This window comes from Plectropomus leopardus, chromosome 22, assembly GCF_008729295.1.
Source record: "Plectropomus leopardus isolate mb chromosome 22, YSFRI_Pleo_2.0, whole genome shotgun sequence".
Lineage (NCBI taxonomy): Eukaryota > Metazoa > Chordata > Actinopteri > Perciformes > Serranidae > Plectropomus > Plectropomus leopardus.
The window spans coordinates 10,457,578-10,473,802 of NC_056484.1; the positions used below are offsets into that span (position 1 = coordinate 10,457,578).

At 38.9% G+C, this 16,225-nt stretch overlaps 1 protein-coding gene across 1 annotated transcript in view; it reads right to left on the minus strand.

Annotated features, from left to right (window-relative positions):
* LOC121961140 (voltage-dependent L-type calcium channel subunit alpha-1C-like) overlaps window positions 1–16,225 on the minus strand; it is a 185,241-nt gene that overhangs the window by 61,718 nt on the left and 107,298 nt on the right. The window contains 3 exon segments of the mRNA XM_042511013.1: window positions 3,357–3,447; window positions 13,559–13,643; window positions 14,334–14,421. Coding sequence (XP_042366947.1) covers window positions 3,357–3,447; window positions 13,559–13,643; window positions 14,334–14,421 — 264 coding nt within the window.

Below are 16,225 nucleotides of genomic sequence, written 5' to 3' on the forward strand. Positions count from 1 at the left end.
CGATGCTGTAGACCTGCACACCTTTATGTGAATTCTTAAACCAAATAGAGTTCATTCTGCAGCTGCTTTAGAAGTTATGGATGAGAAAATTATACCATGAGCCACAACAACATTTACTGGTATACATGTTGACTGCGGGGGCTGTTCCACAAATGCAACTTAATTTCCTGCGATCTAATGAATTTTTCTGCTTCAATTTTTGTTTTTTCTGCACATATGTATGGTTTTTGTCAAAATAAAAGTCTTCTGCTAGAGTGAATTATTTTGTTATCTGGCACAGCACAGCACAGCAGATTAATTTGTGGCCATTCTTGAGGGAAAAAAGGCCAATTTCTCGAAATAACGAGATAATTTCTCACTAGAAAACAAATTTTACTGCCTTTTCCACAAGTGGTGAGGACTGATCTGAAAATGATCTAAAACAGAAAGACACAATGCAATTTCTGCCTGTGTTAGACCTTAATAGAAGTACAGTTTGATGCACTGATCAATACTACCTCTGACATTTTCATCTTAAATCAGTTGCTACTTTTGTCAAGACGCCATCTATCTATGCTGGCACTCCTGGTCTCTGATAAACATTATAAACAGTAAGAGAAAACCACCTTTTGTATTCTTGTGTTAGCAGGTCGATACTTATCTTGTCTTTTTAAGATATCACATTCAATAACTTGGGATTTCAAGATAATGGCATTAAAAAACTAAATACAAGCATAACTGTTTTTCGCCCTCATAATCTTTTTCTTGACAAAAACAGAAAACATTTTCCCAGTTTCTTTGTCATGTATGATGTTAAATAGAATATCTCTGGGTTTTGAACTGTTGGTTGGAAAAATCAAGACATTTTAACATGCTTGACAGCTGAGAAAATATAATGGGCATTTTTCGCCATTTTCTGACATTTATAGACAAAACAAGCAATCCATAATATGAGAAAGTAAGTGGCAGATTATTGCTAATTAAAATAATCATAGGTTGCATGCACATGACCACATTTTATCCAACACATTTCATACGAATATAAATTGCTCATTCGTTAAGAGACAAAATGCAGGTTTAACTCTAACTTCTATTTGGGATCATGTGTTTGGTTTGTTGCACCTCCTGAAGACTCAGATATGGTGTATCTTTTGTTTTCAATTGTTTTGGTCTGATGGGACAAATAAACACAAACAACACAACAAAGACAAAGTAACAGATGGACAGCGAGAGTACAGATAAACAACAGTGTGCCATCCAAGTGTGCCTACTGGCCCTTCTGTTTCCCTGGTCAAGGGTGTTCTTGATTCAGTTTGATTTCGTCTCATACTGCACAGTAATGTTCTCTATTCAGCTCTATTCTATTCTGCTGCACTCACAGTGATGCACAGTTTTGTATGTAGGTGTGTTTTCTTGTGTATGCTGAAGTGGGCCCGCTGGGGTCACGGCTCTTGCGTGGCCTCGTGTCTAAGAAAGAAAGCAACGCACTTGTTTGAATAATGTAAAAAATGAAAGGAGCAGGGGGAGCAGAAACAAGTGAGTCAGCTGTTCGTGAGCTCCCACAGGAGAGGAGGAAAGCACTTCACTTCACCAGCAAACACACAAAGGTGAGCGTAGAAACCCTCCCTAACCCAGGGAGAAGAAAAGGAAAAAAAACTGTATTACTATTAGATGAGATGTAGCCATAATAAACAGAGTCCTGCTTTTCTACTTTTTGCTTAGTCCCAAATGATGGTTAAGCTTTCGACTTTGAACTCACAGAATGGGTTTCTTCGCTCATTTCTTCTTTTGTTAATGAATTTTAAAAAGCCTTCAGTAAAAAGAACTTTTAAAAAAGTATTCTGTGAAAAGTAAAATTGAACCTGGGATGTAAAAAAAAAAACCCAAAGCAGTTATTCTGTTCTATTTTGTGACTATGATGTATGAAACCTTTTCATAACCAGCTGGACAAAGCAAAGTGTATATTTATATATTTTGATATTAAAATAAGAGCCTTACAGAAAAAAAAAGAAAAAAGGGCGTAATAAATAATACTTAAGGTATTAATTATATATATAGCAAATACTATGATGGGGCTTTCATATTGCTCTGAGGTAACTTGCTGCCTCCACTTATTTCAATGTGGTGAAGGCAACAGAAGGGAAGCAGTTTTGAACATGTCAATAGGGGTATAAAGTGGTTGCCGCCCATGTCAACACACAACGTTTCGATTTTGCTCTGCAGCACAGAGTTCACCATGTTTAACTTCTGGCAGTTGCCGTCTGGCTTTGGCTGATCAAAAAGCGGGCATCACAGGAACAGAAAGAAGATGGAGGTGCTCAGGGTTTCCCACACATTTGTTAATTTGTGGTGGCCTGCCACCGTACAACATCTGCCGCCACAAATAATTTTTCTGTTTTTGGAGCTGAATAGTTCACAGGAGCACTGCTTTAACATACATACTGTTGGGTTATTAATTGCACGTTCTCTGAGCAAAGACTCTGGGCACAGATGGAGCAGCAGAATGTCAAGCACATTAAAAGTGAAATTTAACCTTTTATTCTGCTGGGTCTAAAAGTTTGCATTTACTCACAGCAGCTGCTCCTTGCATCCATCGATCTGATCAGTTGTGAATGGAAAAACAGATCAGTTATCCAACCCGCAAGTCACAAACTGTTGCTGAGGAAAAAACAGAACTAATGGAGAGCTCCGCCTGCGCTCCATTCTCATACCAGCGAAAACCTCAGACTTTAGAAAAGGGACACAGAATGTTACAAAGGGACATGCGTATTTAAAAAGAAATAAAAAGTTGCTGTTCGCTTTTAAAAACGCTTTGTTTCTTGCAAAACGCTCTTGCAGGTCAGTAGTTGTCAGGTTGGTTACCACGCAGCTTTGTGAAACGAGCTTTTGAACCAACTTCACACTTCACCAGGGTTGTTTAGTTGTCGTATACTAGAGAAAAGAATAAGGCACTGTGGTTTATTGTAGGATTATCTCCTCTAAGCCCAACCTATGCCTCACCAAGGTCACAGATTTATTTGGGAAAAAGAGTCCTTTTACTGGCTGTGAAAAGGAAAAAGATGGGCCACAGTGGGAACAACAGCTATATTTACTTGTCTCCTCTCCTCAAAACTCAAAAGTTTTATCAGTTTGGAGTATGATGATAACACACTGTCACTCTGCTCTCCCTTAAACAGCATCAGTGCGTGAATTCTTCCAAACCTCTGTGAGCTTGATGAGAAAGAGGTCTGGCTTTGTGAGATCAGTGAAGGATAGAGGCAGGCTAAAGGGCTAATACAGGAAAGATGCAGGATAGAGTTCATCCTTGGGATTGACAGAAGGTGACTGAGTGAACGGAGGGATAGAAGGAGGAGGAGAGGTGTGTATGAGGTACTTACGCTAGCCGCGTACAGCAGGTCTCCCCCTCCACGTCTCCCCCGGGGGCATTGTCTGTGTTGACTGATTCATTTTCGCTGGCTGGCATGCTCACTGAGAGACGGAGAGGAGCAGAGAGAAAAAAGGTGACAGATATAGAAAGAAGGAGAGAAAAGGAAAAAAAAGAGAAAGATGAAATAACAGGATGGGGAATGGATTGCACATCCTCACTTACATCATTCTTACATCGGTTTTTACTGTATTGCTCGCTCTAAACCATGAGTTTAAAACATGGTGGACTCCAAAATGTCAGTCAAATTTACAAATGTAGACACACTGAAAAGCTACAAAGGGCATCCAGTCTTATATAGGTAAGTCTTAAGGAGCTGCAATGGATTCTGGGTAAAAAAAAAAAAAGATTTCTAACAGATTATAAATATATATACTGCATATATTTGCACTAATTGCCTACACTAAATACACATTTCCATACTAGCAATATTTACCAGTTAGGGATCCTGGGACACAACCTCTGCAACAGCTATTAGGGAGGATTTCAACGTCTAAGCTGAAGGATTGCTTTACTGCGGGTGAACTAAATCTTAGCAAAACCCTTTTGTGATTTTATAGCTCACGGAGACTGAAAGAGAAAACATGTAGTAGATTTTGGTCTTTGGTTTGCAAACGTTGCAGGGGATGTTGGAGCTTAATTGCAGTCAAGGTTTTGAGAAAACCTTGTGATGCCTTTTATTCAGTCTTCTAAACTTTAATCGAGCTGTGAGAGCTTTGGCAGGATTTATGTCAACGCAAACATCTGAAATTAAATTAATTAAGTCCGTGCTCCAAATATATATAAATATTTTTTGTAGTTGTGTAAACAGGCAGGAAGCTCACTGAGCCCGATCTTTCTTTGTTTATAAAGCTACAAGGAGACTGCAAATGTGTCACTTTGTCCTCATTGAAAGACAAGTGTAATGGAGTGTAAAGATGGAGGGTTGAATACCGGGAGGATGGAGGCAGCGGTTGCTGTCGAGGAAGGACAGGAGTAATATGATTCGGCAGTTAAGGATGGAAAAGTGTTAAAGAGGAATAAGAGGGAGAACGAAGAGGAAAAAATGAAGAGGCTGAGGCGAGGGAGTGATGGACGCATCGAGGGAGGTATGGACGGAGGGGAGACGATGGCTGGTTGAGAGACTGATATGAAGTGATACATTGCTTTTTATTGCTTCTGTCAGTCCTTGGCTGCCTGCGGGAATGAGCTGCACTCCCCTCACTGTCACCTCAAACACTTACTGTAACACCCTCTGGGTACTAGAGTCAGATACTGATATGAATCTCAAGGCATCTTGTATTAGAGTAAGATATCCAGTGTTAAATAAAGCAAAACCTGCAGTTGCAAAACGACTCCTAGTATGACACAGAGGAGCATAATCAGCCCTTAGAGGGACAGTACAACCCAAAATTTACCCCCCCCCCAAAAAGAAATTATACATTATAATTCCCTCTCTAATATCTATTTCATATTGCTGTGAAAACATCAACAAATTTCTCCATTAAACAAAAACTAGATTTTAGAAGATTGCAATTGAGTACCTCATAGACACGTTATAATTTACCTAATTTTTACCGAAGAGAGCTTGAACGCATCATAATGACACTCAGTGCAGCCTCCATTAGCAGTTAGTTCTAGGGAAATAATAAGTTGTGTCCCCTGACATGTGAGTTTATTGCTTTCTTCCGTTCTGATGCGTTTAAAAAATGTGTATATGTATCTTTTTTGTTGTGTTTTTTTAATTTTTTATCAGAAGCTGGCTTGTAAGCACTTATCTGACATCCAAGTGAGCTACAGTGAGTGAACAGTGTGTTTTACCACATGGTTGGTGATGGATGACTTCTGTACTGTGGAGATCAGGTTGGCCTATCTGAACATCAGGGCCTCTGCTGTGAACACGCTGTATGTTTCCTCACCTCGACATGTGCCACCTGCTGCTATGCTACTTAGTTAAAAGCACTCGGGGCCCTCCGGTCTCTCCCGAGGCTGAAGCCTTTCAAATATAAAACCAGCCTGGTGCCTTCTCCTCAATGGAGCTCTGAACTAGTTTAATACCTATTGTTAGAGTAAACCCCAAAGACTTGAGACACAGAGAAGAGGAAGGAGATGAAGAAGTAAAAGGAGCATGGGATGGAGAGAAATGGAAGGGCGGAGGGAGTGAGAATAACAGGGAAGGGTCACACTTTTTCAGCTGAGAGATTCATTCATTCTTACTCATGTTGGCAAGTGTGAATGAGTTAAAACAGATAACTTTTCCGCCCTAGTGTTTCAAAGTTGTATTATTGTTGCTGCATCCAAAAGACCGCTGGATTGCTTTCTATTTACCTCACAGCCGAACAGCTGTCACAATTAATTTGGTTGTTCCACCGTCCGTCATTTCCACTACAGGGGACATTAACTGTAAAGAAGTTACATTGCTGCTCTTTTGTAAGTGGGGACAGTTACTGAAAGCTGCTAGGGAAAACAAAAGCGCTATCCTCTTGTTACATTGTGCAATGTTTGACGCACTTCCTTTATGCTTTAATTGAGCCTTTATTTGCTCGGAGATCTAACCAGGTGGCAGAGAGAATTGTATAGTGAAAGCGAAGTTTTGGTGAACCAATATAAATGAGATGGTTTATTATGCTATAGCCATTACATTGTGTTATCAGCATTACTTCATAATTATGAGTATAAGAAAAAAAACTATTTCCACTTTAAAATATTAAATAATACAACTGAAAATAAGCCAACATTATGCACTGAGCTGTATGATGACAAAATTATTTACTATAGTAGTCTTTGTGGGGAAAAAACATGTATATGTTTGAGTGTACGAGTTTACAGTTCTGTTTTGTGTTTCTGTCAATAGACATATTATTCGTCCATGCCATCATCTCATTTGGTTATTCTCTTTAATTCCAAACCTTAAACTGTCAAAAAATTACTACAAATTCACAATTCAAAGCCTAGCCAAAATATTCACAACATAATGTTTTTCATGCAGCTTTTAACACAATACTGTAATATTTTGAATTTTAGTCTCTCTTTCTGCTCACTAGGCAATTGTCAAGTATTTGAGATTAAAAGTAACCCATTAACAGCGCATTAGCATGCCAGCACTCAATGTTAAAGTCAGTAAAAAGCAGGACCAGTAACATTACTACTCAACAATATGACAAGTGCTAGGTGAAAGTTATAAAAAGGCTAAAATTCAAATCTTGAAGCTTTTTTTTTCAATTTTTTTTTCAATATTTTTAGTATCAGAGCTAGCATTATGGCTAACAACAGTGCAGGGGGATTTTAGGGAAAGGAATCTGAAACAATGAGAGGACTGTGACATCACAAATATCACAAATAATACAAATGCTTTTGGTTGTCATGTACAGTGTGGACTCCAATTATTTTCTGTGATGACATCGTCCTCTTGGGTTTTTTTTTTCAGACAATTCAGGCAGATGCGAATGTTTCCTTTCTTACAAACCTACAAGGGAAAACAGTGGCTGCATCTCATCACAGAAATGATGTTTCCTCTCATCAGGTCTGTATTCTCTGCACAGATATTCTGTTTTGATTAAGCGTGATTAAAAGTTAAAGGCCATAAAGCATGAACAAGGTTTTAATGCCATGAAGACATGCAATATTGCCAGCAACAGGGATGGTTATTGGTGGCAAAAGTCCAGGTCTCCACTGCAAGATAATATTGATATATATGGCCTTAAGACGAGATTATTATTTAATGGAAGGTGGACAAAAAGGCTGAGGAAGACAATGAGATTAAAAGTACAGTGTTAAGAGGCAGCCACTGAAAATAAGGTTCTTGCTACAATGCAGGAAGAGAGGAAGAGAAGCAGTAAAGAAGAGGAGGAGGAGGTGCAATTCGCTTGCATGTCTAGAATCAAGTTTCCAGTAAATCTTTAACTAGTGTTGGACCATGCAGACAGACGCACACGCCTTACGAAGGAAAGCCGCATTTTTCTTCACGGCTCCGCGCAGAGACGGATAACGCCGGACCTTACCTGGGGATAGAGAGCACGGCTCAGCAACACAGACACACACGCGCACATACACACATGGACACACACGAGGCACTCACAATCAGCACAACTGTGGAAATGCACACAAACTGTGAATCCAAACACAAATAATCACATGTACTCATACTGGTTCTGATGACTAGGGCTGGGTATTGTGTTAAAAATATAATACAAATACCAGTATTGGTAAGTAGTAAGTAACACCAAAACCAACTTTTTTTTAACTTTGCTAGATACCCATCAAGTATGCAAAATATTCTTTTGCATAAAAGGTCACCAGACTCCACAGGTGTGTAGTATAGCCTTACTTTTAAATGTTTTGGTGGCATCTTAAAATGCTGAATGACTATATCCGTCAAATACAGAGTGCTTGACTTCACCACACCACAGACTGCATGGGTTGTAGCTGCTGAAAACAAAACCATACAAATAGTCCAATGGTACAAAAACAAACAGTATTGTTTGACAGGAGAAGATTCGATACTGGGTACTTTGATATCGGGTTATTTTAGTCGATATCTTAAAGTGCCGCAAGATATCCTCATACAATGGTCCATATAATATCTTAAAAAACGTAACACACAGTGTTTATATGATATCTTACAAAAGATTATGCACACACGTCATACATCTTACAAATTAGCACCATGATAACTTGCAAAGCAGCACCTTTACCAGTTTGGTTCGGTTTAGGAAAAGAATCATTGTATGATTTGATGTTCTCTGTTTGACACAAACTCAACCCTGACCTTCCTCCCTTTCCTTACTGTGTTTCTCTTAACACTACCTGTCCTGACTTTCCTCTTGGCTCCTATTATATGATTGAGGACAGCCTGCAGCACATAGGTCATGTATCAATACCCAGCCCTACTGACGACATAAACAATCTATTTCAAAGAAACATGATTGCTCCTGAAAAAATGACATTCGCTCTTAACAGTCACATCTCTTTGCAATACTCCAGCTATCACTACAATTTTAGATGCATAACTTGGCTTCCTTTGTCTTCTTTTTTTACCATTTTGTGTTTTAGTTTCTGTTTTATTGACACAATTTGCCATCATATCTGAACTAAAACCTTCTCATTCTCTAAGTTAAAAAGAAATTACAGAAGATAAAGCGAGACAGACAGAATGAATATGAATCCATATGTATGTAGAGAGTGGTAATCAACATGCAAAAACACATTACAATACAGTTTTGTCCATGCTATTCTCCTTCCTTTTGGACAACATAACAGCTATTGTTTTCTGTCAACTTGACCCCGTCCTCTCACACTATGTGCATCATTGTAAACCTGTACATTCATATTAATATGCTTGTCCATATTGGGATCATTCTATTGTTGGACTCCGCTCATTTTTCCCCAGTGATTCATATATGATTGTCCAAGAATACTGCAGAAAAGCACTTGCAATAATCTTTGAGTGAGTCAATTTGCACAGGAGCAGAAATAAAAACAGCACACACAGAACATGGAGCAAACACGTAGTACACAGACATGTATGCAAATGCACAGCTTAACAGCTGCACACACACACTCATACAGCAGATAATAGTACAGTTATTCATGTAACTTAACCAATAACTGCACATCATTTAAGCTTTGAAGAATGAAAACCGGCTTCTTGGGCACTATACACACACACACACACACACACACACACACACAACACCAGAATTCAAGTGAAAAACACAAAGCAGGACATTAAATTACATATATATAAAAAAAAAAACATGTAGGCTTCACATGCAGACATGGGCTGAGAAACAGATAAATGAATATATTCTAATTAAAAAATACTATAGTAAAATAGAATTTTATAACCACCATTATCACAATGAGCAACAGCAAACACAAGAGGCAGCCAATCCAACTCCACACTTTAAAGTGTCATGCCATTAACACACATTTTACGCATCTCCTTTTTAAAATAATTTCTTTCGGTGTTGTTTTAAGACCTTTATGAAGACCACAGGCAATTAAATTGTTCATCAGAAAAACACATGACAGAATAGTCAATTTCATCAAAGAGAATAGTCCAAAGTATGCAGATACTTAAAAAAAACCTTAATATTCTAATAAACAATATATAGTTTCCAAAAATATTTTCAAAATGCATGCCACACTTCCAACTGCTACACTTCCACATCTTCATGACTATCACCATGTCATCACCATCTATCTGACGACTTGGGAATGAGACTACAATCAATTACAAGTTGCATTATGTTGCTTTAAAAAACACATCATTGTGAACCTGCATGGCAAAGGCTTGAATGTAATGGACTTCATTTATATGTAAAAGTCCCACACTCCAGCTTAATGGAGGCATCTTGACCAAAAGCCCATCAGATGTTATTTCTTATTCATTGAAATTTAGAATATTTCAACCAAAGCATCATTACACTATGAAATTTTAATAACAACACAAGCCTGATCACAACGGACTACACACAAAAACACGTCACAAACACACACGGCACGGAGACGCACACATACCGTCCTGCGAGTCAGCAGAGTGACTGAACCAGGCAAGCTTACTGGTCTTCTTACCCAGGTGGGCTGGGGACACTCCTACCACCGACAGCAGTGGCAGGATACCAAAACAAGACGACAGCATGCAAGAACAAGACGATAGAGGGTGAGAGAGAGCATGCAAGACACATGTACACACGCATACAGTATGCCCCTGAGATGAAAGGAAACACACACAACATATGATACATATACACATAAATAAATAAGGCACATTAACTAACGCACCATTCATATCACGCCTTATCATCATATTTGAGTGTGTGAGTGCAGTCTCACAAATGACAACCAATATATTTTAAAGGCTTCTGATGCATGTACGCTCACTCATGCGGTTACTAAAAACAGTAAAAATCAATATAGTGAATGACATCTTCTACTCTCGCTCTTTGTCTTCATATGAACACGCTACTCACATCATTCGTCAATGTTATGCCCCTGTAGGTCTTGATGTAATGATGGGATGATGGATAGACACGTGGAAAGGTGTGTGGTCTCTGTGTGAGTGTGTGGTCACTGGTATGACTTGTTCATGATGTGAAATCCCATCTGAACTGTGTCCCAGATACCCTCTCCATTACACACACTCGATATTTCTATTCTATTCCATTCTTTCATATCTCAGCATCTATTTTCCCTTCTGCTATCCTCTCTTCTATTCTCTAAGTCTCTGACCCCTTCTTAGGATATGTGTGTGTGTGTGTGTGTGTGTGTGTGTGTGTGTGTGTGTGTCCTGCAGCAGGGACAAACTGCCCTCATTCGTCTTCCCGGAGGAGGATCCATCCATTAAGGGGAGAGGGAGACAGAGCAATAAGGGAGCATGTGATATTACACCTTCACAAACAGAGGGATCATTGATTTTTCTGATTGAGAACTTCTGATCATATGTATCAGTCATTTTGTCATCTAAATCTAAAGGCCTAAAGACCAGTTTGGATCAAAGATTCGCAATAACATGAGGTGAAACTAGCAACTACTTACAAAGTGCCGGTCTGCAACAAAACCTGGGAGTTTGCACCAATGCAATGAGACGAGACTAAAAAGACAAGACGAGATGGTGTATCTGTACTTCAGTGCTGACTCTCAACTTTTTAGGCTTATTTTGGAGCTGAATATAATTTGTTGCTACTTGAAAAGAGAATGAGGATACTAATGGTAAGGTACTTGCTAGGATTGCGGGGAAAAAATCAATCCCTTTGCATGACAATATTGTATCAATACACAGAGGCAAAGTTTTGAATTTTAAATTTTATATTTTATACATTTTTAATATTGCAAATACAAATTAAACTTTTGGCAGCCTACTAACATAATAAAATCAACAACTTTTTCAGTCCACTAAATATAGTTTGCTGAAATAAAAATGACTGGGGTGGGAAGAACTGATTTTTATCTTATGAAATAAAACAAATATTTTTAAAAAATCCTTTAGGGACATGATTTGCAGTTAACAAAAGGTAAAAAATCGCAACAAATTGCAATAGATGTTATACCAATACACAATGCATATCGCAAAAAAATTTAAAAATACAAATCCCAAGAATATTGTATCTTGATAATATTTTATCAAGGGGTCTCTCAGATGCATCTCCAGTAAAAAAACAGTAAAAACATTAACATGACCTGAGCTTCAGATAGAATGTTTTTATAGTAAATACACTACAATCTTTTAAATAACCAGCATTGATAAATCAGTCAATGAGTATGTGTGTATGTGTGTGACGTGCAGATAAAGTAGCAACAGTAGCGTCCAATCGTCCGACACCGACACACTGTGAGGACAAACCAACACGTGTCAACAGCCACAGGAATGTAAATGAGACAAACTAGTCAATCGGTGGGCGGAGATAGATATTTTTTGTCAGAGACTGCAAGCAAGCACGCCATCTACTGACAGTTTGTGACTGACTTGGGCAGGTGACTTTGCTAGAAACTGATTGTTGAAACAGGTGACGTGCTTTATGTTCTAAAACTAGATACTGGCAACTTCATAAGCTGAGTCGCCAGCGAAAACCATCAGCCAGCTTGGGTCGAGCTGAGCCAAGCCAGTTCACACTGCTGCAACTTCTCTCAGTGACTATGAAATAATCAAAGTAATGGATTGAGTCTTTCACTTGTATAATGCCCATGATTTTAATACTTAAACTTAAACTTTTATCTATTTGGCAAATTTGAGTCTGAAACATATGTAAATGTTTATATTGGACCACGCTCGATCGAGCACTTAAACATTCTGCCCTGTTTTCTCCTACAATTAACTGAATCTTGTTTGGATAAAGTACATAATATCAGCGATGCAGAACTTGAAAGAAGGATCTCAATATTGTGATGTGACATTTTAAAAATTGGCCCAACTGGAGGGCCACATACTGTATTTGTTTGTTAATATGCCAGCCACTGCTGATGTGTTTTTGCCACACTGATTGGCCCAGGGGAGCACAACACTAACAGGTGAAAACAAGCAGATTTGTTACGGATTAGCCACAGGAGTGTTGTGCCTTATTTTCATGTAAATTGGGTCATTGCTCATTTGACCATGGTAATTCCTTGAGCTCCACTGAAAGATTAGATCATCATTTTTTCTTTCTTTCTTTTTGGCAGTCGTCAGTGTTTCTCAGAATGAGCCACAGTGCTTCATAGAGGTTGAGCACGCTGTGTGCAGAATGCATGCTCTGCCGCTGCATATTTAGTCCTCATCATTCATTCATTCATCATCAATGTGAGCAAGCTGAGCTCTAAGCATTTACAAAATAGTACATACTGTAGTACAGACACACTTTTTGTTGAATTGCTTCCTCTCTTTCTCACCATTCTTCTCTAGAGTTCAATCTATCTACTTTTAAGATCAAACCTCCAGGCCAAAAGAGGCCAGCGCTATATTCTACAACCCCAGGAAATGTAGCTCAATCCTGGGGAGACATGTAGGATGAGTGGCTGCCTCTCTCTGGAGGGTGTTAATCTGTGTGTGTACATTTCTGTCACAGCGCAAGCACACTCATTCCTAAGGGTGTGTACCTACAATATGTGTGTGAGACTTTGCATAAGTGTGTGCGTGTAGTGTGTGCCCAGAGGCTATTAGCTGCAGTCTGACACATTCCACTAATATCTAAACAGGTTTTAAACCTCAGGAGGGTTCTCAGCCAAAACAAGCAGACAATATTAACATCCTCTCAGTCTGTCAGTCACTCTGTCAGTAAGTCAGTCGTTCATTCACTCACTGTGAGCCACCTCCACCACATAATGCATACTGCAGTGAGCTCACTACTTCCAAACGAAACACTAGATTTGACACAAACATACGCAGTTAACCTCACAACTTGCAGTGCGCACTAAGCCTGAAATATCTTCAGATATAAACACAATCAATCCGACCACACCTAAAACACAGGAAATACTAAATGCCAATACCACTACACAACAATTTATACAAATCACAGACACATGTGCACAATCATCCTCAAGGCAAACTGCGGCAAGTAAACAGATCATCATTTCCTCTTGACATATTTTACAGTTAAAATCACACACGCACACACACACACACACACACACACACACACACACACACACACACACACACACACACACACACACACACACACACACTGTTGTACTCACGGTTTCTAGGTTTGTCATCGTCCAGGCCCTCCTCTTCATTCTCTGGGTCGATGTCTTCAGCCTGAGTGATCCAGTCTAAATAGCCCTATATTCACACACACGTTAAAACACACAGACAAAAGAAATACTGATTGGTAAGCAATGTACTTATCAACAAAACTACAGTCATCTGACATTAGTTTGGGTTTTAATGAATGAAATGCTTCAGCATTCATTATGTTTCTTCATGTTTTTGTATGCTATTCTTATACTGAACACTCTTCGATGATATAAGGACGAACAGATGTTACTGCAGATACTTACTGTGATTTTTAAAGTGGACTTATGCTCATTTTCAGGTTCTGCTTATTTCTACTATAATATAATTAATGTTTTTTTTTTTTTTTTAAACTTCATCTGCACTTTCATAGAGAGAATGACCCTCAGGGATTATAGTGGCACTTTCTAATGCAAAAAATCCCAAATAAAGGCTTCTAAATTAAAATCTTTGTAGCGGACATGTTCCAGCAGGACAAATATCCAAAATTTGCAACCATGTGTACATGTTTCCCTGATGTTAGACTGTATCTACATGTGTTGGCTGTGTAATGTTAACGCCTGCATTAGTGCACTCTCTTTCTCTACAACTTTAGCCTACTGAAGTTGTTTTGTTCTTAAATATTTGGGTTTTTAATGAAGTATACATATACTCTGAGAAATAAATATGTATGATCATTATAGATTAGATTATTAGATAGATAAAAAGATATACAGACACACACAGAGAAGAGCCTACCTTGAGGTCCTCTTCCAGTTGCTGTTTTTCTCTGAGTTTCTGGAAGTCACCTCGTGCCTTGGCCTTCTCTCTCTCCTTGGAAAACTCTCTGCGAGCAGGGAGCAGGATGGCAGGAAGGGGGGAGAGCATTTGGGGGATAGAGAGAGAGAGAAAGTGCCGAAACAGAGGGAGGGGAGAAAGAATCTGAAAATCTTGACTGAAGTGCTGCAAAACAAATCATGTGACAATACTGTGTTAATACAAAATATTATACAGTGCTTCAGAACAGGAAGGAGGGAAAACCTGCCGAAGAGAGAAAACAAATATAAAGTGAAGAGAGAAAAGCTGCCAAGGAGACAAGGTGTTAGTATGCAAATACAGAGGGAAGCTCTTCCAGGCAGACACATTGGAGCTGGACTCACATATATAACGGTCCAGTTTATTCATATATATGTTTAATTAGCCAACAGATACATACATTCACCAGTAGACTGATTATACTGCACTACTGTTTAGCAATCTATTTGTCTGCAATTTGTTCCCAACATTTACAAACTGTCTGAATTGATGTAGCTGGATTCTGATCATTAAGCCTGATGTGCTGCTGGGACTGTGAATTGAGACACCCCAAGTGACTGACCAAGAGTGAATAAATTTCTTTTACTTTGTGGGGAAGGAGAGAATTTTAAGTGGGAAAAAAACAGCAAATACTTTCCCATAAGTGTTAGCTGCTGCTCAAATTTCAGCTGATTCAGGTGTGAACAGACAAAACAAATACTAAACACTAAACACTACACTTGACACCCTTTGTTAACATAAAGTCTGCAAGCAAACTCTGGCGGATTGAGCACAAAAACATGTCCAGGTATACTAACAAGGGATGCTAGATGGTAAATGGACTGCATTTGTATAACACCTTTCTACTCTGCTGACCAACCAAAGTGCTTTTACACAAGATCACCCATTCACATACATTCATATACTTTTGGCTGGAACTACCAAACAAAGTGCCACCTGCTCATCACTTAAACATTTACACACGCTCACAAACTGATCAATATCCGGACCTCGGTAATGCTGATCTTCTTCTCCTGAGCCACAACTGGAGGGCATGAGATTTTTTTTTTTTTTATGCCGTTTTGTTTTAAATAACAGTAAGTTATTTATTCATAAGTAGCTTTATTTTCTTAAGTTTTAGTCATTTCCTTAACCTCTTAAATTATAAACTAAGACTGTGTATCTTCTGTATAACTGTATATCTTTAAATACAGTTTATGGCTTTGACAATATTAATATTTTGAAGATGGAGCAAGATTAACTTTGTAAAAACAGTGACAGGGCGATTTTTTTTTTTTAACAAACCACATGTTGCTTTGCTTGATTATTGACACAGGAAGCAGGTTTGGGACATTTTCATTGGAAAAAACTGACAGAATTTGATGTATTGCAGCCAGTTTGGAAGAGATGTAACACTACAAGTGTCACAAATGCATCATTTTATACCATTGTAATGTTCCATCATATACTTATAGTCATGATGGGGCGAAATTTTGTAATTCATACAGATTAGTCATCCAATTGTTGCTGTCCCCAAGCACCAGGGCCCCAGGTGCTCCCAAGTCTGCTGGGAGTTGTAGTTTCGTCAGTCCACCCCTGGGTCTCCTCCCAGTTACAATGTGCTTGGTACAACCCCAGAGGGAGGGACAGAGAGGGCATCCCTCACCAGCTGTACAGCCTCAGCTCGCTCCTGTCAAATTAGAGAAGAGGCGGCTCTGCACCGATGTCGTCCTGCATCACTGAGCTCCTCACCTATAGTCTGACACCTCATTTTTTCGGTCACCACCCAGAGGTTTTGGCCTTAGGTCGGAAGGAAGATGTTCAAGTAAACTGAGTGCTTTATTTTATGCCTCTGC